Raw genomic sequence first — 21,704 nt, 5'->3', positions numbered from 1 at the left:
TGAAATTTTGAAGGACTTTCTACTCGATAAGGTCTCATAGACCCCTGCTCTGTCATTCTCAATTATGTCGTCGAGTTCAGGGATCTTGTCCCCGCTCACAATTACAATCCGTATTCCGTAAAGAAACAAGTTCCCACCACGTGAAGTTAAAACATTTCGGACTCCTACCATCAAAAATAAAAAAAATATTTTTTATTTACTTTCTAATTATTTTTTATTAAAATCGATAAAATCAACGAATCAACTAACTGAAATTTCCTTAATTACAGCTTAGGCACGGTGTCTGTAGACAACACGACGGACAGTCTTGTAACGGTAACCATCAACAGGGGTTTGTTCAACTTCTTCAATAGGGGCAACGGGGGCAGGAGGGATGTAAGTGTTGGTGGGTTCAACAACAGGGGCAACAGGAGCTGGGAAAGGTTCAACAATCTTAGCGGGAGCAACTGGAGCTGGTGCAGGAGCAACTGGAGCTGGTGCAGGAGCAACTGGAGCTGGTGCAGGAGCAACAGGTGCTGGAGGGACATATGTGTTGACGGGAGCAACTGGAGCTGGAGCTGGGGCTACTGGTGCAGGAGCTGGAGCAGCAGGTTTTTGATATTTGTAACCCAATTCGGAAACATCAGCGTAGGCGCAAGCCACAAAAGCCAAAGCGACAATAAGGAATTTCTAGAAATGTTAAAAGGAGATTTTTTCAGTTTAAATTTGTTTTTTTTTCTTAATTTTGATCTTCTTACCATTTTGTTAAAATGATTTAGTTTTTGTTTGCCGAGAAGTCAAATACTGGACTGTGCCTATCCTCAGCAATCACTGAGTATTTATAGGCCAATATTGGAAATAGAAATTTGTTGTATTCTCTGTTTTTGCAGGTTGTTCATTTACATTTGAAATTATGTTCTTTTCATTAATCTTCTTCGATTTTTTTTGTTTTGTTTTATTGCTGTTATTGAAAAATCATTGTGCCTATACATTCAAGTCGCCAATACATTCAATAGACCTGTTGAATTATTAAACGATTTACATTCACTTCGTTTATCATTCGATCAATGTTTGTATATTTTCGAAGACGAATTTGTGCAAAAATTCAAAAGACCTACCTCACTTTGTTTCTTTGTTCAATAGTAGCTGTGCGGATGTAATAGGCTATGTTTATCATTTGGTATGCCCATACATTTTAATTTTTTATAATTAATTAATTTGTATCTTAGTAATTAGTTAATATTAATAACACTGTGCTACAAAAGTTGGCCAAAACATATTCAATCGTTCTGATGTAAAATTTCTATCATGTTGGGGTCCATGGACAACGAAAATACCTTTGGTCCCTTTGGTTTTTTTTATAACGGTAAATGTAGCGTTTTTCACTACAGGTTTCTAAGATTTTAAAATTTAAAAGGGCATAACTTCTTCTTTTCACGACTGATTTCTGCTGATCTTTTTCTGGACCGATATAAACCTTCTTCGAAGTTGATCCACCAGAAAACAAAAGACCCATCTTTCCAAAAGCGTCCTAGCTCCATTTTTATGGACTGTAGAGTGATTTTCACAGTCGGACGGACTTGAATAAAAAACCAATAATTATACTGTTTGGTATTTTCTAAGTAACAAAGAGCACGAGGAAAAACATTTTCCCGTTTTGATACGTTTTTATACCCTCCACCATACTATGGAGGCACAATGGTCCCACTTGTATGGAAAGGAGTGCCAAAAATAGTTATCATCGAGCTAGCGCCTCGAAATTTTAAACATATGTAGTTTTATAATGAGTCCAAAAGAGAGAAAAACAATTTTAATGAATGTATGTCCACATTTAGTTGTATCCCCCATATAAAGGTACCGCCCGATTTTTTATATTTTGAAAATTTCCAATCGATTACGCTGTAATTTTGCATTTTGTGTTCTGAGGGAACAACATACATACCTCCTTGCAACAAATGTTCATTATAAGTCCAAGTTTAGATATAGGTCCCATATAAACGTACCTCCCGATATTCGATATTTGAGCTTTGTTCCTTTACTTTTTTAATGGTAAAAGGGGTAAAAGAGAAAACTGTCAAAATTGCTCCCTCATGAAAATTTTTACCAGAAAAGTAAAGGAACGAAAAAATGGTAAATCTGGTAGCAATGGCAAAAAGAAACATAAAAAATCAATTTTCTTCTTTTATTTCACAGTTTTTAATTTTGTTTTGTCAGCTTTCGCCTTTTTCTCCTGTTTTTCGTTAATTTTTTTCTTCATTGTGAAATAAATTATTTCAAATAATCGTCAAACAAATGTCGAAGAATCAGTTCTACCATTTTTTACCTGCAGAAATTTGTCTGGTGCCTGTGGTAGAAGAGAAAGGCATATGTGCTATCTCTCCTCTCTCACTCTCTTAAAAATTACTGCCAGTTTTACCACTTTTTGGGGTTAAGGAACGTTTTGCAGTTTAAAAATGGTAACAAATGGTAAAAATGGTAACCTCAGGTAAGTAAAGGAACACAGCTTTTGATAATTTTAGCCAAATTTTCTAATCGAAAAATTTGCAAGTTTGTTATCGAACAGCATTTTGTAAAAGTTTGTGCAAATTTGCACAAACTTTTGGGTTATCGTACAGACCTATTATATTTTAATATTCCAGCACTGTTTTTGTAATTTATAACGGTATTTAACAAAACAAAACAGAAGAAGTTGACATTTGCGTATGTTCTCTTAAAAACTTTAAAAACATCAGTAAAGGCCTCGGCACATACGGCGCATTGAGCGTTGCGTTACAACAACCACATGAAAACTGCAAGAACAAACTTGGCATCACTTACACTTTTTTCATGTGGTTGTTGTTTTCAACGCGTCACACAACGGATCGTATGTGCCGCGGCCATAAGGTTGTGACTTCTTACAAGGCAAGTAACTCAAAATTGAAAGCATAAAATTATTTTTTTCGAAATGGAAGTTTTAGTACAAGGTTTTCTAATTACTTTTACATAAAAATGTGTACATATTATTCGCATGAAATGTGCTGGAAATCAATTTTTTTATAATACTTTTTAGAGTATTTTTTTTCAAGTTCTAAAAATTGAAGTAGAGTTTTACTAACTTCGCCATCATTCGCCACTCTCCAAATTTCTTGAAGAATTTTCGAAATAGTGTCAAGTTTACAAAAAAAAAAATTGGTTCCAGCTGCATATATTTGCATTTCCGTGTGTGAAATTAAAAATACTGACGATGCCTCTGGTCGTTTCAGTGAATATGCCGTATTACTGTATTCTCAGTTTCTTCTTTGTTTTGTGTTTTAATTGTTTGTTTTGGTTTTTTCTTTAAAGATTTAGACATTTTTGTTTTGCGATCTTCTTATGAGTGTAATTTTTTACATTTGTATATTTTTGACATATGTATGATTCTACATATAATATGAAAAACAAGTAAAAATGTAAAGTTCGGTCGCACCGAACTTTATTATATCTCCTACCATGAAATACTCTGACCTCAAATAAAATGATTTGTTTCCTTTACTGTCCACGATACCAGTCGGAGACGTTTTTTTGACCAGTAAGAATTCCAAATAGCAAATTACAACCAATTCGAACCGAAAATGTAGATAAAAACCTCAAAATAACTGAAATAGGGAGGTACCGTAATATGAGGGCTATACCGAAACCCGGACCTAAGACCACAATTTTTGGCGCAGAAGGTTTTTGATCATTGAGAACTCCAAATGGCAAATTACAACCAATTCGAGCCGAAAATGTTGATAAAATCTTCAAAATATCAGAAATCGGGAGGTATCGTAATATGAGAGCTATACCGAAACCTGGACCTAAGACCACAATTTTCGGCGGAGAATTTTTTTGACCATTGGGAACTCCAAATGGCAAATTACAACCAATTCGAGCCGAAAATGTAGATAAAAGCATCCAAATACCTGAAATCGGGTGGTACCGCTACATGGAGGCTATAGGAAAAACCGGACCCATATTGATGATTTTTTGGCTAAAGGAAAAACTGGACCCATATTGATGATATTTTGGCTAAAGTATTTTTTACTTATTTTTAGCATATACTGAAAAAATCAGATTGATCCGACGATTATAAATATTTTTGTCGCACCTTCTCATACAAGTGGGACCACTGTGCAATGGCCACAAAACACCGCAACCAAAAACTGTCAATATAGGTTCATGTTTTGGTATAGCCGCCATGTAACGGTACCTCCCGATTTTCGGTGTTTTGAAGATTTTAGCTACAAATTTCGACCGAACTATTTGTAAGTCGACATTTGAGGTTCCCAGTGGTCACACAACATCTGCACCAAAAACTGTGAGCATAGGTCCATGCTTTCTGGGGGAATTTTCAGATCACTGTGGTGGAAGAGATGGAATGATGATCTTCGTGGTCCTACGAATTCCTTCAGAATTCGTAAAGACATAAACAATGCATACGATTGTAGAACTCCTGATTCCACGTCCTTTGATGTATATCTCATGAGTGTGCTCTATACAACTTCCTAGTAATAGGAGTCCAAAGACGAACATTTAGTGCGTAAATTTTCTTAAAAAACCAATTTTTATACAGTTAGCCTTGAACACCGCGTGAATTTAGTTTTTTTACGCGCCGGATCTAATGAGTGCTTCCGCGTTCGAATCCTTCCACTAAAACGGCGGATATAGATACCTTGAATATAGGAAAATCTGCAAAAAAAAAAAATATTTTGACAATTCCGCGCATTAAACCGCGATTTTCTTTGAAAATTTTTACATAAATGGAATCCTTTAGACGCGATTATAATATTTGCCAAAAGGGCCTGTCATAAATTACTGAGGTTCGGGAGTAATAATCGCATTTAACCCAAAGAATCTGTTTAAAATTTGTTATAATGACGCATTTTCAATAGGCAGTCACTGAAATCGGATGCGCTTTAGAAGCATATGTAAATCGCGAAATTTTTACCCATTTGAAGGTTTTTTGAATGATAAGATGTAACTGACGGCACATCTGGGCCGCTGATTGAAACATGGATAAATGCATACATATTGATAGAGTTGCACTCGCTATATCCGAAAAGCGCATGCGCCTTTTGTGTTTTTTCATTGGTTGTAATTTCAATACTATTCTCTACTGTTTTAAATGTATTGCTTATCATAGAAAGCAAATATACTTTCACCATGACAAACTATTTTCCTTGTAGAAGTTTTATCAAAATACTTCAGGTTTTCTGTGGAAATTTAGCGAAATAGTAGAATAACTCCCAAAAAAAAATCTCCCATTTTTCGTATTAAAACAAAGGAAGGCAACATATTTTTGTATTGCATACTTTAGGGGATGTCATTGTGTGAGAGCAAAATATAAGCAAAACCAAAAAATATATTTGTGAAATAATATTCCAACCTACGTTTTGTCTTTTGTTGTTGCTGTAATATCCAAGTTATCAACTCAATCTTTATAATTATGGTCTCAGATGTTTTCGACGCGTTGTCTAGATTAATTTATCTTTTTAGAGATTTTTATAGACTTTGAGAAAGAATAAATAAAATTTACTCCAAGATTTCTTCGGTATTTTTTTATTTTCCGCGAAAATAAAAATAAATCCTGTTCACGATTTATATATACATTTTCTTATTACAACACAAAGAATATTTTTAAATATTTTTTCTTTATAAGGTAATAAAACCCCCCCATAACTTTTGAGCGCAGCATCCAATTTCGTGAACGCGAACAGATTTGAAACCACGATTTTTTTCATAACCCATGTACCAAAAATAGCGGATGTGCTCGCAAAAAAGAATTTTATTATTATTTTTTTTTTCAATGGAACTGTAAAGAAGTTTGAAATTTACCATATACAAATTTTTAAATGACGTGGGCTTTTTTATCGATACTAGGTTGTAAAAAAGTCATAACCCTGATAGACATATATATCAAAAATTTTTGGTGGATAAGTTTTTTGATCTCTAGGAACTCTAAATGCCAATTTATATATAGCAAATTCGGTCTGAAAATGTGGCTTATATGGGGGCTATACCACAACATGAACCTATATTCAGTATTTTTGGTAGATCTGTTTTGTAACCACTAGGAACACTTAATGCCAAATTATAGTTATTTCGGTTTGAAAATGTAGCTTAAAACGTAAAATACCTGAAATCGGGGGTGCCGTTTTATGGAGACTATAGCAAATCATTCACCTCAGTCCACAATTTTTGGTGGATACATTTTGTGCCCACCAATGTGTTAAAAACGTTAAAATTGCTCAAATCGGACGGTGCAATAGTTTGCCCATAATTCACGGTGCTCTTGAACCAAATTTAAATGGAAGGTGCTTACACCTGGGAAGTTTTTGGGGATTCTGAAACTAAAATGTTCATAGATGAGAAAAATCAAAAAAAACAAGCAAAATTGTGAAAACCTAAAAAACCTTTAAAAATATCAACTTGAATCGCGATTTATTTAAAAAGCGCGCCGGCGATTTTTTTTTTTTTTGATTTTTTCATCTATGAACATTGTACTTTCAGAATCCGCAAAAACTTCCCAGGTGTAAGAACCTTCCATTTAAATTTGGTTCAAGAGCACCGTGAATTTTTAGTAGATACATTTCTTGACATCTAGGAACCCTAAATGTCGAGTTATGTCTAATTCGGTCTAAAAATGTGGCTAAAAACGCCAAAATACCTTAAATCGGGCGGTACAATTACATGTGTGGCCTAAATGCCAAATTCTACCTAATTGGGTCTGCAAACAGGGATGGAAGATTCAGTACAATAGTACGATTTTCAGTACTATTTCACTATAAAAAGTACCGAAGTACCCCCGCGACCAATTCAGTACCATTTCACACACTCTTGTCTCACACGTTGAATCATTTTATGTGAAACTAAAAATGCAAAATTCACAATTTACGTCCAAGATTAAAATTTTATAAATGCATATTGCTAGCAATTTTAAAAATCTGGGTATATATACCTTCATGTTTGGAAAATACCAAAATATGAAATTATATTGATCATTTTCTTCGTGGAACTCTTCCACCTAATGAGAATCCGAAATACAAAGCTACAGTCACTACAGTAAACTAATCATCTAAAAAACTTCACTTCGTGCGGTATCGTAGTACCTTCCAATCTGAGAACCCGCAATACCACTCCCATGGGGGCTATATTGCAACGTGCATTCATACCCATCATTCTCTGTTGGCATGTTTTATACTTACATACATACTTAGCTGGCCCATTACAGAACATTTGTTCCATTAACCGAACTAAGAAAAGATCTCCAATTCTCTCTATTTGTTGCTTCGCACTCTGGAATACCGCGCCTTTTCATCTCATCATCCACTTGTTTGCGCCATCTATTCCTTGGCCTGCTAATTCTGCGTGCACCGCCAAGCGGTCCGTATTTATACGCATTTTTAGTGGGTTCATCATCGCTCATTCTTATGATATGCCCTAGCCAAGGCAATCGCTGCATCTCGATACGTTTAACAATATTGATGTCGTTGTATAGCAGATACAGCTCGTGGTTCATGCGACGTCGATATTCACCGTCAACGCAGTTTGGTTTATACCCATATCGAATTACAGACATTTCGATTCGATAATGATGCTAAAATCTTTAAAATATCGAAATTCGGGTATATGAGGGCTATATCAGAACGGTCACTGACAAATTTCTGTTTTGTAGCCCCAAAGAAGTCAAAATACCAAATTTCAACAATTGTGGTATGATAATGTGGATCAAACCTTTCAAATCCCGAAAATCGAGAGATACCGTTGTATGGGGGTTATATCAAAATGTAGACCGACTGAGCCCATTTTCAACACCAAACATCCTAGGAGTATCTTGATTTCAACAGACGAACGAATATGGTTATATACTTTATAGGGTTTCCGACGATTATTTCGTTCTTACAAATGAAATGAAAAAGTTAAATATATACTATTTTGCAACATTCTTCAGACTTCATAGATATAGGCCTTTGTTGTTGTTGTTTTTTTTTAATTTTTTTCCAAAAAAAGTAATAAAAGTATCTTTTGAATGAATTAGTACTTTTTGAAATTTTTAATTTTCCACCCCTGTCTGCAAATGTACCGAAAATGTGGACCGATATAGCCCATCTTCGAAATTGACCTGAGTGCAAACAAAAGACGCAAAAGACGCAAAACTTTACAGTTCCATCTCTATTTTTGTGGACGCTAGAGTGATTACAACAGACGGACAAGGTTAGATCGACTCCTATTATTATCAAGAGTATGAATACTTTATAGGATCACAAATAATTATTTCAATGCGATACTAACGGAAAACAAACGTAATATACCTTGAGGTTATTTCGGTGAAACTAAGGCAAACTCGGATTATTCTAGATAACTTGCTCATCTCTTCCAGTCGAAGTTTCACATCTGTACTTGTGTTGGATCAAGCGATTTGGTCAAACATTTGCAACTGGTAATATTTTTTTACGCTTAGATCAAATTCGAAGATGGGTCATATCGGTCAACTTCATCGGGTACCTCCTCCACAAATGTTCAAATTTTCAAATCACAATAACTCTAGACGTGAGTAACCGGTTTGGTCCAAGCTTTATAAATCGTAATCTTTCTTCCAGACACAGATCATGTTCGAATATGCAAAATATGGGTCAACCCAAATTTACAGTTGAAGGACATTTCTCAGATTGTATTAATTTTCTTTGCAACATGTTGCATCCGCAGCCCCTATTACTATGGAAGGCAACACTTCAAGTGAAAATAGACTCAAAAGCTAGAGAAACTCTACCGGCTCCATCGCTGTGTTAATCTGGATATAATTTATTGCTAAAGCTCTTGAAAAAGTGAAAAAAAAATGAAACTTCTGCCTCAAGGTGAATACACATTTTGTTCGCTTTGCAGATGTCGGATTTTTCATTGGTCTTAAGGGTCCATTTCTCTTGAAATTGTTCCTCTTCTGTTCATAGGCTGAGGGTCCATAGCTGTCTACAAATTTTATTTAATATTATAAACCATTGTCTGTTGTAGTATCCATTTTTACAAAAAACCTCCATTGGCCCTCATTTAAAAATACCTCTGAACTGTAGAGTTGTGCCCATCTAGTTCAATTGAACGATCTGGTTCACTACGCAGTTAAAATCGTCCACATCGTTTGTATGAAAAAACTGCGTGTATGTAATTTCACACGTTAGTTTGCATGACGTTACTCATACTTTTTGAAACTAGGAACTAGATTGCCCTGTACTCAACTGATATACATACGTATTTTAAATGTTTCAATTTTCTTTTGAAATATAAAATCGATGTGCAATTTTTTCTAATATTTTTTATTAATATTTAAAACATAAACGAATCAACTAAATGAAGTTTCCTTAATCTGATGCTTAGGCACGGTGTCTGTAGACAACACGACGAACAGTCTTGTAACGGTAACCATCAACCGGGGTTTGTTCAACTTCTTCAACAGTGGCAACGGGGGCAGGAGGGATGTAAGTGTTGGTGGGTTCAACAATAGGGGCAACAGGAGCTGGGGCAGGAGCAACAGCCTTAGGGGGAGCAACATTAGCTGGTGCAGGAGCAACAGGTGCTGGAGGGACATATGTGTTGACGGGAGCAACTGAAGCTGGGGCTACTGGTGCAGGAGCTGGAGCAGCAGGTTGTTCATAATTGTAACCCAATTCGGAAACATCAGCATAGGCACAAGCCACAAAAGCCAAAGCAACAATAAGGAATTTCTGTAAATTTTGAAGAAATTTTATGATTTCTTTTTCACTAATAAATATAATTTGGTTTAAAAAATATTTATGTATTGACACCTTGCCTGACTATTTAAAAATATTTATGTCGTTATTCCAAATAAATACGTCAAACATTTGGAATTTTATGTTGTTTTAAATTGTACAGTAAAGTTTTTTTAATCTTCTTACCATTCTGTTAAGATGATTTATTTGTTCTTGTGAAGTCAAATACTAGACTGTGCCTATTTTTTACTAATCATTGAGTTTTTATAGGCAAATTTTGGAAAAAAGTACTTTTTGATGTATGATCTGCTATTGTAGCTTGTTCATTTACATTTGAATTAATGTTATTTTCTTTCTTTTCTGCTTCTTTGGTGGTTGTGTATACAGCCAACCATACAATCGATGAGCCCTATGGCTATTCAATTTTTTAACATTCACCTTAAATAAAATATTATTCTTTTAACTTGTGTAGATTAAAGACTTATTTGTGCAAAAATTTGGCGACCTACCCCAACGTTTTTTGAATTGTTTTTTCATATATGGTATGGATTTTTTATGTTTCATATTTTATCTAACTTCTCTTAGATATTTGAACTAACATTGATTTTTTTAAAGATTTTTGATTTTATTTTATCAAATAATTTATCCGACCAATATTGTAATTGAATCCCGTGATATATCGTAATAAAATTCATAATTAATTACACCTTTTCCAAAATTACAGAAAAATCTAAACGAATTGTAAAAAGAGCTCAATATAGGCATTTTTAAAAGTTTGCATCGTAAGGTAAAATAAAGATTCCCATATTACAAATTTTTTGCAAATATTTGGCTTAAGTTTACATAACAGATGTTTGTGCCTCTGGCAATATTACAGACAATAATATTTGGTTTCAAACTGACACCGTAAAAACAAGTAAAGAGGCGTTAAGTTCGTCCGGGCCGAACTTTTTATACACTGCACCAAAAAAATATTCTTAACTAAAATTGAACATGTAAGAACGGCGTTAAGTTCGGCCGGGCCGAACTTGTTATACTCTCCACCACAAGTTGTATTGAAGTAAAATGGAATAATTATTTTCCTTTCGTGTATGAAGAAGACTTAATACTAAATTTCAGCAATTTCGGTAAAACAATGTGAGGCACCATTCTATGAGGGCTATTTCAAAACGTCGATCTATACCGACAAATTTCTGACGGAAAGTTTTTAGGCTCAAAGAAGATTAAATACCAAATTTTCAATATTTCGGTAAGAGAATGTGGCTAAAACTTAAAAAATACCGAAAATCAAGAAGTACGCTTCTATGGGGATATAGGAAGACGTGGACCTATACTGATAATGCCCTTCTGGAATATTTTATAACTCTTGGAAGACAAAATAACGAATTTCAGCCATTTCGGTTGGATATTGACGTCACAATCATCAGTATTACGAAAATCGGGAGGTACCTTTCCATGGGGGCTATATGAAGGCGTGGACCTATACCGACAAATTTAAGAGGGAAGTTTGAGTACCCCCAACAAAGTCTAAATACCAAATTTCATATCGGTGGAATATTGAGGCCACAACGTTCAAAATACCGAAAATCGGGAGGTACCGTTCTATGGGGGCTATATGAAGGCATGAACCGATACCGACAATGTTCTGGGGGAAGTTTTATACCACCAACGTAGACTAAGTACCAAATTTCAGCCATTTCGGTGTGATAATGAAGCTAAAACCTTCAAAATACCGAAAATCGGGAGGTACCTTTCTATGGGGGCTATATGAAGGTGTGGACCGATACCGACAAAATTCTGGGATAAAGTTTTATACCCCTAAAGAAGACTACGTACCAAATTTCAGCCATTTTGATAGGATAATGAACCTAAAACCTTCAAAATACCGAAAATCGGGAGGTACCGTTCTATGGGGGCTATATGAAGGTGTGGACCAATACCGGGGGGAAAGTTTTATACCCCTAAAGAAGACTACGTACCAAATTTCAGCCATTTTGGTAGGATAATAAAAATACCGAATATGGGGAGGTACCGTTCTATGGGGGCTATATGAAGGTGTGGACCGATATCGACAAAATTCTGGGGGAAGTTTTATACCCCTAAAGAAGACTACGTACCAAATTTCAGCCATTTAGGTACGATAATGAAGCTAAAACTTTAAAAATACCGAAAATCGGGAGGTACCGTTCTATGGGGGCTATATCAAAACGTGGACCGATATATCCCATTTTCAATACCAACCATCCTGCAAGTAATAAACACTTCTGTACCAAATTTTGACTCTCTATCTTTAAAATTGCGAGCTGTATCTTGATTTCAACAGACAGACGGACGGACTGACGGACGGACGGACGGACAGACGGACATGGTCAAATCGACATAGAATTTTATGCTGATCAATAATATATATACTTTATAGGGTCTCCGACGAATATTTCGATGTGTTACAAACGGAATGACAAATTTAATTATACCCTCCATGTGGTGGAGGGTATAATAATGAGTTTCCATTAATGTCCAAAAATGCCTAAAATTATATAATCTAATAATCTAATTTAATAATATAATCCAATCTAAACAAGTAAAAACGTCGTTAAATGAGTTTTCTTTAGTTTATGAAGTTGACTAAATACCAAAATTTCAGCAATTTCGCTAAAACAGTATGGCTAACCTTCAAAATACCGAAATTCGGGAGGTACCGCTCCATGGGGGCTATATCAAATCTATATATAAATATCAATACAAATTTCTGCCGGAAAGTTTTTAGACTCAAAGGAGACTTAATACCAAATTTCCGATTTTTCGGTAAAACCTTCAAAATACCGAAAATCAAGAGGTATGCTTAATGACAAATTCCAGTCTATCGGTGGGATATTGACGTCACAACTTTCAGAATTACGAAAATCGGGAGGTACCGTTCTATGGGGGCTCTATCGAAACGTGGACCTATACCGACGAATTTCTCTCAGAAAGGCTTTTAACTCAAACAAATACTAAATACCAAATTTCAGAAATATCCAAGGGTTGCTGTAGCCACAACCTTCAAAATACCGAAAATCAGACGGAACCGTTCTATGTGGTCTATATGAAGGCGTGGATCTATGCCGATAAATTTCTCGGAGAATGTTTTATACCGCCAACGAATACTAAGTTCCAAAATTTCAGCCATTTCAGTGTGATAATGAGGCTAAAACCTTTAAAATACCGAAAATCGGGTGGAACTGTTCTATGGGGGCTATATGAAGGCGTGAACATATACCGACAAATACCAAAATTCAGTCATTTCGGTGGAATGTTAAGGTCACAATCTTCAAAATACCGCAAATAGGGATGTACCGTTCTATGGGGCTACACTAAGGCTGAAGTTTCTGAAGGAAAGTTGTATATCCCCAACGAAGACTTAATACCAAATTTCAGTCATTTCGGTGGATTATTGTGGCCACAACCTTTAAAATATCGAAAATCGGAAGGTATCGTCCTATGGGGGCTATATGAAGGCGTGGATCTATACCAACAAATTTCTGGGGGAAATTATACCCCCAACGAAGACTAAGTACCAAGTTTTAGTCATTTCGGTGTGAAAGTGAGGATAAAAACCTTCAAAATACCGAAAATCGGGAGGTACCGTTCTATGGAGGCTGTATTAAAACGTGGACCGATATGGTCCATTTGCAATACCAAACATCCTTGGAGTACTAGAAACTTATGTACCAAATTACAAAGCTCTGTCTGTCTTGAAGTGTTGTGACCACTATTTTAGCTGTAACAATTTTTCGACCAGGGATACCCAAATTATCAAATCTAATCTAAAAAGTATTAAATCAGATGATACCTTAAGGGGTTACCTCTACCTATCACTTTTAAAAATAGAAGAAAAAAATAATTGGCTTATTTTGAAGGAGTATGTGGCAAAAAAATTTTAAGTGGACCGGAGCAAAATTGGCTCAGATATGAACATTGGAAGGGAACAATTTATTTTAGTATTGAAAATTTTAACGGGTTGTTCTCAAAATGGCATTTTTGAAGTCGGTGCCAACGATAGCTCGAAAATTAATTGACCGATCAAATTGCTTGCTGAGGTTATTACAGACAATTTAAACGCGTTTTCCTCAAAATGGCATTTTTGAAGTCAGTGCCAACGATAGCTCGAAAATGAATTGACTGATCAAAAAGCTTGCTGAGGTTATTACAAACATAAAAAGCTTGTTTTTAAGCGAGACAGATTTTTGTTTAAAATTTTTCTGTCCGATTTTTATACCCTTTACACTTTGATACGACCAAAAATATGCCTCATCGAAATAATGGTTTTAGACCCAAAGTAAGTTTGTACGATATCCGTTTCAGATACGACCAAAAATATGCCTCATCGAAATAATGGTTTTAGACCCAAAGTAAGTTTGTACGATATCCGTTTCAGACAATTTTGAGTAGATCGAACAATGTCCGTCCGTCTGTCCGTCTGTCTGTCTGGCTGGCTGGTTTGCACGATAACTCTCGAACGGATCAATCGATTCGGTTCAAATTTTGGGTATCGAAATATTTTGTCCAGATTTGATTTAAGTTCGAAGATGGGCCATATAGGTCCACTCCTTCAGGTACCTCCCACACAAATGTTCAAAAATTATCGCAAAATTTGTGCGCACGGTAACTCTCGAAGGGAGTAACCGAATTGAACCAAACTTTGCATATGGTAATACTAACTCTAGGCATACATCAGGTTCGAATATGGATTATATCGGTCCACTCCTTCAGGTACCTCCCACACAAAATTTGAAATTAGTGCAGTTTAGTGACACCTCACGAATCGTTATGAAATTTTTTGTAACAGCATGTTCGTGCGGCCCCCGTTACGTCATTGTAATTTTTTTCGAGGGCAAGTCCATAATTACCGAGATAATGGCACATAACCTCAAAAAACGCTGCACAATGTCGAGAGTTCAAATAAACGGTGGCCAAATATAAAAGGAGTTGGCGTTGTCAGATGAGTTTTGGTATAAATACTTATAGTATAGTATACGATCGATGAGCCGTATGGCTATTCATTTTTTTTACATTCACCTTAATTAAAATTTTATTCTTTTAACTTGTGTAGATTAAAGACTTATTTGTGCAAAAATTTGGCGACCTACCCCAACGTGTTTTGAATTGTTTTTTCATATATCAAGGCATATGGTATGCATTTTTTATGTTTCATACTTTATCAAACTTCTCTTAGATATTTGAACTAACATTAATTTTTTTAAAGATTTTTGATTTTATTTTATCAAATAATTTATCTGACCAATATTGTAATTGAATCCCGTGATATATCGTAATAAAATTCAAAATTCACCTTTTCCAAAATTACAGAAAAATCTAAACGAATTATAAATAGAGCTCAATATAGGAATTTTTAAAAGTTTGCATCGTAAGGTAAAATAAAGATTCCCACATTACAAAATGTTTGCAAATATTTGACTTAAGTTTGCATAACAGATGTTTGTGCCTCTGGCAATATTACAGATAATAATATTTGGTTTCAAACTGACACCGTAAAAAACAAGTAAAAAGTCGTTAAGTTCGTTCGGACCGAACTTTTTATACACTCCACCATAAAATATTCTTAACTAAAATTGAATATTGAGTTTCCTTTAATGTCCAAAAATGCCTAAAATTATCTAATCTAATCAAATCTAATAACGGCGTTTAATTAGTATTCTTTAGTTTATGAAGAATACTAAATTCCAAATTTCAGCAATTTCGGTAAAACAATATGGCTAACCTTCAAAATACCGAAATTCGGGAGGTACCGCTCCATGGGGGCTATATCAAATCGTCGATCTATATCTAAAAATTTCTGGCGGAAAGTTTTTAGACTCAAAAAAGACTTAATACCAAATTTCCGATTTTTCGGTAAAACCTTCAAAATACCGAAAATCAAGAGGTATGCTTATATGGGAGATATACTGATATTTCTCTTCTGGAATAGTTTATAACGCCATGGAAGACATAATGACATATTTCAGTCTTTCGGTGACGTCACAACCTTCAGAATTATGAAAACCGGGAAGTACCGTTTTATGGGGGCTATATCGAAACGTGGACCTATACCGACGAATTTCTCTCAGAAAGGCTTTTACCTCAAACAAATACTAAATACCAAATTTCAGTCATTTACATGGGTTGCTGTAGCCACAACCTTTAAAATACCGAAATCAGACGGAACCGTTCTATGTGGGCTATATGTAGTCGTGGATCTATGCCGACAAATTTCTCGAAGAATGTTTTATACCGCCAACGAATACTAAGTACCAAATTTCAGCCATTTCGGTGTGATATTGAGGTTAAAACCTTCAAAATACCGAAAATCGGGTGGTACTTTTCTATGGGGGCTATATCAAAACGTGGACCGATATATCCCATTTTCAATACCAACCATCCTGCAAGTAATAAACACTTCTGTACCAAATTTTGACTCTCTATCTTTAAAATTGCGAGCTGTATCTTGATTTCAACAGACAGACGGACGGACTGACGGACGGACGGACAGACGGACATGGTCAAATCGACATAGAATTTTATGCTGATCAATAATATATATACTTTATAGGGTCTCCGACGAATATTTCGATGTGTTACAAACGGAATGACAAATTTAATTATACCCTCCATGTGGTGGAGGGTATAATAATGAGTTTCCATTAATGTCCAAAAATGCCTAAAATTATTTAATCTAATAATCTAATTTAATAATATAATCCAATCTAAACAAGTAAAAACGTCGTTAAATGAGTTTTCTTTAGTTTATGAAGTTGACTAAATACCAAAATTTCAGCAATTTCGCTAAAACAGTATGGCTAACCTTCAAAATACCGAAATTCGGGAGGTACCGCTCCATGGGGGCTATATCAAATCTATATATAAATATCAATACAAATTTCTGCCGGAAAGTTTTTAGACTCAAAGGAGACTTAATACCAAATTTCCGATTTTTCGGTAAAACCTTCAAAATACCGAAAATCAAGAGGTATGCTTAATGACAAATTCCAGTCTATCGGTGGGATATTGACGTCACAACTTTCAGAATTACGAAAATCGGGAGGTACCGTTCTATGGGGGCTCTATCGAAACGTGGACCTATACCGACGAATTTCTCTCAGAAAGGCTTTTACCTCAAACAAATACTAAATACCAAATTTCAGTCATTTACATGGGTTGCTGTAGCCACAACCTTTAAAATACCGAAATCAGACGGAACCGTTCTATGTGGGCTATATGTAGGCGTGGATCTATGCCGACAAATTTCTCGAAGAATGTTTTATACCGCCAACGAATACTAAGTACCAAATTTCAGCCATTTCGGTGTGATATTGAGGTTAAAACCTTCAAAATACCGAAAATCGGGTGGTACTTTTCTATGGGGGCTATATGAAGGCGTGAACCTATACTTTTCCATATGGAATGCTAAATACTCCAAATTAAGATCAAATATCAAATTTCAGTCATTTTAGTGGAATGTTAAGGCCACAACCTTCAAAATACCGCAAATAGGGAGGTACCGTTCTATGGGGCTATACTAAGGCGTGGACCTGTACCGACAAGTTTCTGAAGGAAAGTTGTATATCCCCAACGAAGACTAAATAACAAATTTCAGCCATTTCGGTGGATTATTGTGTCCACAACCTTTAAAATACCGAAAATCGGGAGGTATCGTTCTATGGGGACAATATGAATGCGTGGTCCTATACCGACAAATTTCTGGGGGTAAGTTTTATACCCCCAACGAAGACTAAGTACCAAATTTCAGTCATTTCAGTGTGATAATGAGGATAAAAACCTTCAAAATACCTAAAATCTGGTGGTACCCGGGCTGATATGTGGGCTGTATTAAAACGTGGACCGATATAGTCCATTTGCAAACATCCTAAGAGTAATAGAAACTTGTGTACCAAATTACCAAGCTCTATCTTAAAAATTTCGAGCTGTATCTTGATTTCAACACACGGATAGACGGACATGGTTACATAGACTTAAACTATTACCTTGATCAATAATATATATTCTTTATAGGGTCTCCGATGCATATTTCGATGTGTTACAAAACGGAATGACAAATGTAATTATACCCTCCATATTATGGTGGAGGAAAGTTGTAATGTATTCTATCAGGTGGTACCTTAATATGAGTCTATATGCAAGTGTGGACCTATTTTGACAACTTTTGGATGAAAAGTTGTGTGACTGCAGGGAACCGCATGCATTGTTCCACAACATCCCATACGGGACAAGGGAGACTTCTCTCATATCAATGAGTGCACCCCGATTCATATTTAGCTCAATGATATGGGACCTACTGTTTATCGCCGAGTCCGAACGGCGTGTCTTAAGACACCACTTATGGAGAAGTTTTTCAAGGCTGAAATACTCAGGAAATGTCGCCAACATTACTGAGGGGTATTTTGCCACCGTTGAAAAATGTTTGATGTTGCCTGGCCGGGGAATCGAACCCCCGACCTTCTGCGTGCAAGGCGGGCGTGCATACTATTGCACCACAGTGGCACCCAACTGCAGGGAACCACAGGGTGAAATTACGGGTAGTTCCATCAGATGTAGCTAAGACCAACAAAATACCGAAAATCAGTAGGTACCGTTATATGGGGGATATACCAAAAAAATGGACCTATCGTGAAGATTTTTAGTGAAGAAGTTTTGTAACCACCGAGAACCTCAAATGCCAAATTACAGCTAGTTCGCTTAACACATTCAGCGAAAATCCTCAAAATACCGAAAATCTGGAGGTACCGTTATATGGGGGCTGGACCTTTGTTGCCATTTTTTGGTGGAGAAGTGTTGTGACAACTATTTTAGCTGTAGCAATTTTTTGACCAGGGAATCTTAAAAGTATTAAATCAGACGGTACTTTAAGGGGTTACCTCAACTTATTACTTTTAAACATAGAAGAAAAAAATAATTGGCTTATTTTGAAGGAAAGGCAGTAAAGAGTATGTGGGAAAAATTTTTAAGTGGACCGGAGCCAAATTTGCTCAGATATGATCATTGGAAGGGAACAATTTATTTTAGTGTAGAAAATTCAAACGCGTTTTTTTCGAAATAACATTTTTGAAGTCGGTGCCAACGATAGCTCGAAAATGAATTGACCAATCAAGTAGCTTGCTGAGGTTATTACATACATAAAAAGCTTGTTCTCCAAGCAAGGCAGATTGTTGTTAAAAAATGTTTGCCCGATTTTTAGACAAAAAAAACGGTATATTTTTTCGTTAAAATCGAAAGTTTTTATAAATTCTCTTTGGCTTAAAGACAAGATTATCAGGTTTTAAAAAAAGCCCCGCAAAACGCTTTTACAAAAAAGGTTTTCGCAGGTAGCCATTTACCACAAGACTAAAATATACACCTCAGCAATGTTGGCGACATTTCCAGAGTATTTCAGCCATGTGAAACTTCTCTACAAGTGGTGTCTTAGGACACGCCGTTCGGACTCGGCAATAAACAGTAGGTCCCTTATCATTGAGCTAATATGAATCGGGGTGCACTCATTGATATGTGAGAAGTCTCCCTTGTGGAACAATTATTACATAAATGTTGGAATAAGACAATGGAATTTAAATATATTGGTTGTATAATTACAATCCGTAATTGCCGGTGATAGATAATGAAAATAAAGGAGTCATGCATTTTTTAAAAAATTATTGCAATTTCTATTAAAGAATTTTTCTTAAGCTAGGGTCACACTAGGCAAATATTTGCTCCAGCGACAGGAAGTGTGTGTTTACTGAGAGCAAGTGAGCATAGATTTCAAAGCATTATTTACGCTCATTTGCTCTCAGTAAGCGCACACTGCCGGTCGCTAGAGCAAATATTTGCCTAATGTGACCCTAGCTTTAGCAACATTTAGCAAGTTCGGTCAGCTGTTTTTTAATCATCTGCTAATGGTCAGCTGCTCAATGTTTATCTTATTTTTGTTATTGTTATTAATATATTAATTATTTTTTATTTATTTTGCTTAAAATTGAAGAATTGTTTCATAGCTTTGGAGTTAGTTTTTCTTTCATGTATTGGCGCCAATATTGTAACATTAGATTTTTCTTTAGCACTAAGATATGTTTAGCTTACATATAATCTTTCGTCAGGTTTTACATTTAGTTATGTTAAATTGAAGGGGTGTTTCCATAAAAACGACACAAACAATTAAATTGATAAATAAATGCAAAAATAATTAATAAAATATGTACAGTAATCAAAACTCATATTCGAACCCCCTTCAAAAATGAGTAAAATCGCTATTTATGGCAGATATGGTAGAAACAAGTGCTTTAATTTATTGGATAGAGAATATTTGAGAATAATTTACCTGAAAAAAAAATATAGTTTAATTAGTTCCATCATTTACGGTAGATGGAGTTCAGAGTAAGGCAAAATTCATATTCGAACACCTTAAGGCACTACTATAGTAACGTAAATCTCTTGTTTTCGATTCTCTCTTTATCCAATATGTTGATATTTTCTAGATCTGCTGTGTGTTCGTTTTCTATACAGTGCTGTGCTAAAGCTGTTGTAAGTTTCTTTTTCTGTATGTCCGTCTTGTGTTCCGCTATCCTTGTGTTTAAGTTCCTCTTTGTTGTTCCAATATGGACTTTACCTCATTTTTCTTGTTCATTCCCTTTGCACGTAATTTCGTAAACAACATTGTTCTGATCAGGTTTTTGTATATTTGTTTTTGTTTGCGTGTATAATGATGCTGTGGTTTTGTATGGTTTGTGTGCTATCTTAATTTCTTCTTCATCCATGACTTGTTTTAGTTGTTTTGTTTCTGTTAGTCTTATGTCAGACTATAGCTTTGTTCCTTTACTTTTTTAATGGTAAGTGTGGTAAAAGAGAAAAGTGTCAAAATTGTTCAAAATTACTCTCTCATGAACATTTTTACCAGAAAAGTAAAGGAACGGAAAAATGGTAGATCCGGCAGCAATGTCAAAAAAAAACATAAAAAACTAAATTTTCGTCTTTTATTTCACAGTTTTTAATTTAGTGTTGTCAGTGTTCGACTTTTTCTTCGGTTTTTCGTCCATTTTGTGAAATAATCGTCAAACAAAAGTCGAAAAATCAGTTCTGCCATTTTCTACCTGCAGAAATTTTGCTGGTAGCCTGTGGTAGAAGAGAAAGCCATTTTCGCTCTCTCTCCCCTCTCTCTCTCTTAAAAATTGCTTCCAGTTTTGCCACTTTTCGGGGGTCAAGGAACGCTTTGCAGGTTAAAAATGGTAACAAATGGTTAAAATGGTAACCTCAGGTAAGTAAAGGAACACAGCTTATGAAAATTTTCATTGAAAACGTTTTTCCATTTTCTTCCAAATTTTCATTGACGTCTACACACAAAATATTTTCATGTGAAAATTTCTGATATTTTCTTGGTTGCTTTACACAGTTGTTCTTATTGAAATAGAAAGCCTAACGGAATAAAAGTAACGAATATGGATTTGAATGAAAAAGAATATATTATAAAATCAATTCTAGAATTGATTAAGGAAGCTATTGTTAAAAATATAAGTGAAGAAATAATAACTGGTAACTAAAATTTCAATAACATGTTATAAATGTTTAACAATATTACAATTATAACAGGTTTAATAGATCTATGTCAAAATGCCTCATATTTGCCCACGTCCAATGTAAGAAAATGTTGGGTAAAGCCATGGCGATTAGCCAGAGTCGAACGCGGGCCATTCGCTTTTTTAACGAAGGAACTATTGTTGAGTGATGAATGGTCCTACAGGAACTACTTAAGAATGTCAAAGCGTCAATTTACATACATTTTGAGTCTTGCGGATCAAGATATTTCCGGACGTGATACGCGTATGAGGCAAGCAATTCCGTCAGCTGAAAAGTTAGCTCTAACGCTACGATTTCTTGCTACAGGTATGGTGGTAATGGTAATTACAATATATACTAAATAAATCTTAAGATATGGGAGGGGAAAATTGTTTAAGTGATTAAAACGCTTTGTGATTATGTTAT

At 35.3% G+C, this 21,704-nt stretch overlaps 1 protein-coding gene across 1 annotated transcript; it reads right to left on the bottom strand.

Annotated features, from left to right (window-relative positions):
* Window positions 1-206: 206 nt before the first annotated feature.
* Window positions 207-20,382, bottom strand: LOC141386813 (uncharacterized). The gene is made up of 3 exons (XM_073955722.1): window positions 20,335-20,382; window positions 9,348-9,692; window positions 207-669 (listed from the first exon to the last, which is right to left on the bottom strand). The coding sequence occupies exons 1-3, from the start codon at window positions 20,380-20,382 to the stop codon at window positions 271-273; spliced, it is 792 nt and encodes a 263-aa protein (XP_073811823.1). The 3' UTR covers window positions 207-270.
* Between the last annotated feature and the right edge of the window lie 1,322 nt (window positions 20,383-21,704).

This window comes from Musca autumnalis, unplaced genomic scaffold, assembly GCF_047663935.1.
Source record: "Musca autumnalis isolate F117 unplaced genomic scaffold, ASM4766393v1 scaffold_5, whole genome shotgun sequence".
Taxonomy (NCBI): Eukaryota; Metazoa; Arthropoda; class Insecta; order Diptera; family Muscidae; genus Musca; species Musca autumnalis.
Note: the sequence above shows the minus strand (reverse complement) of the source record. Positions and strands in the feature narration are given on the sequence as shown.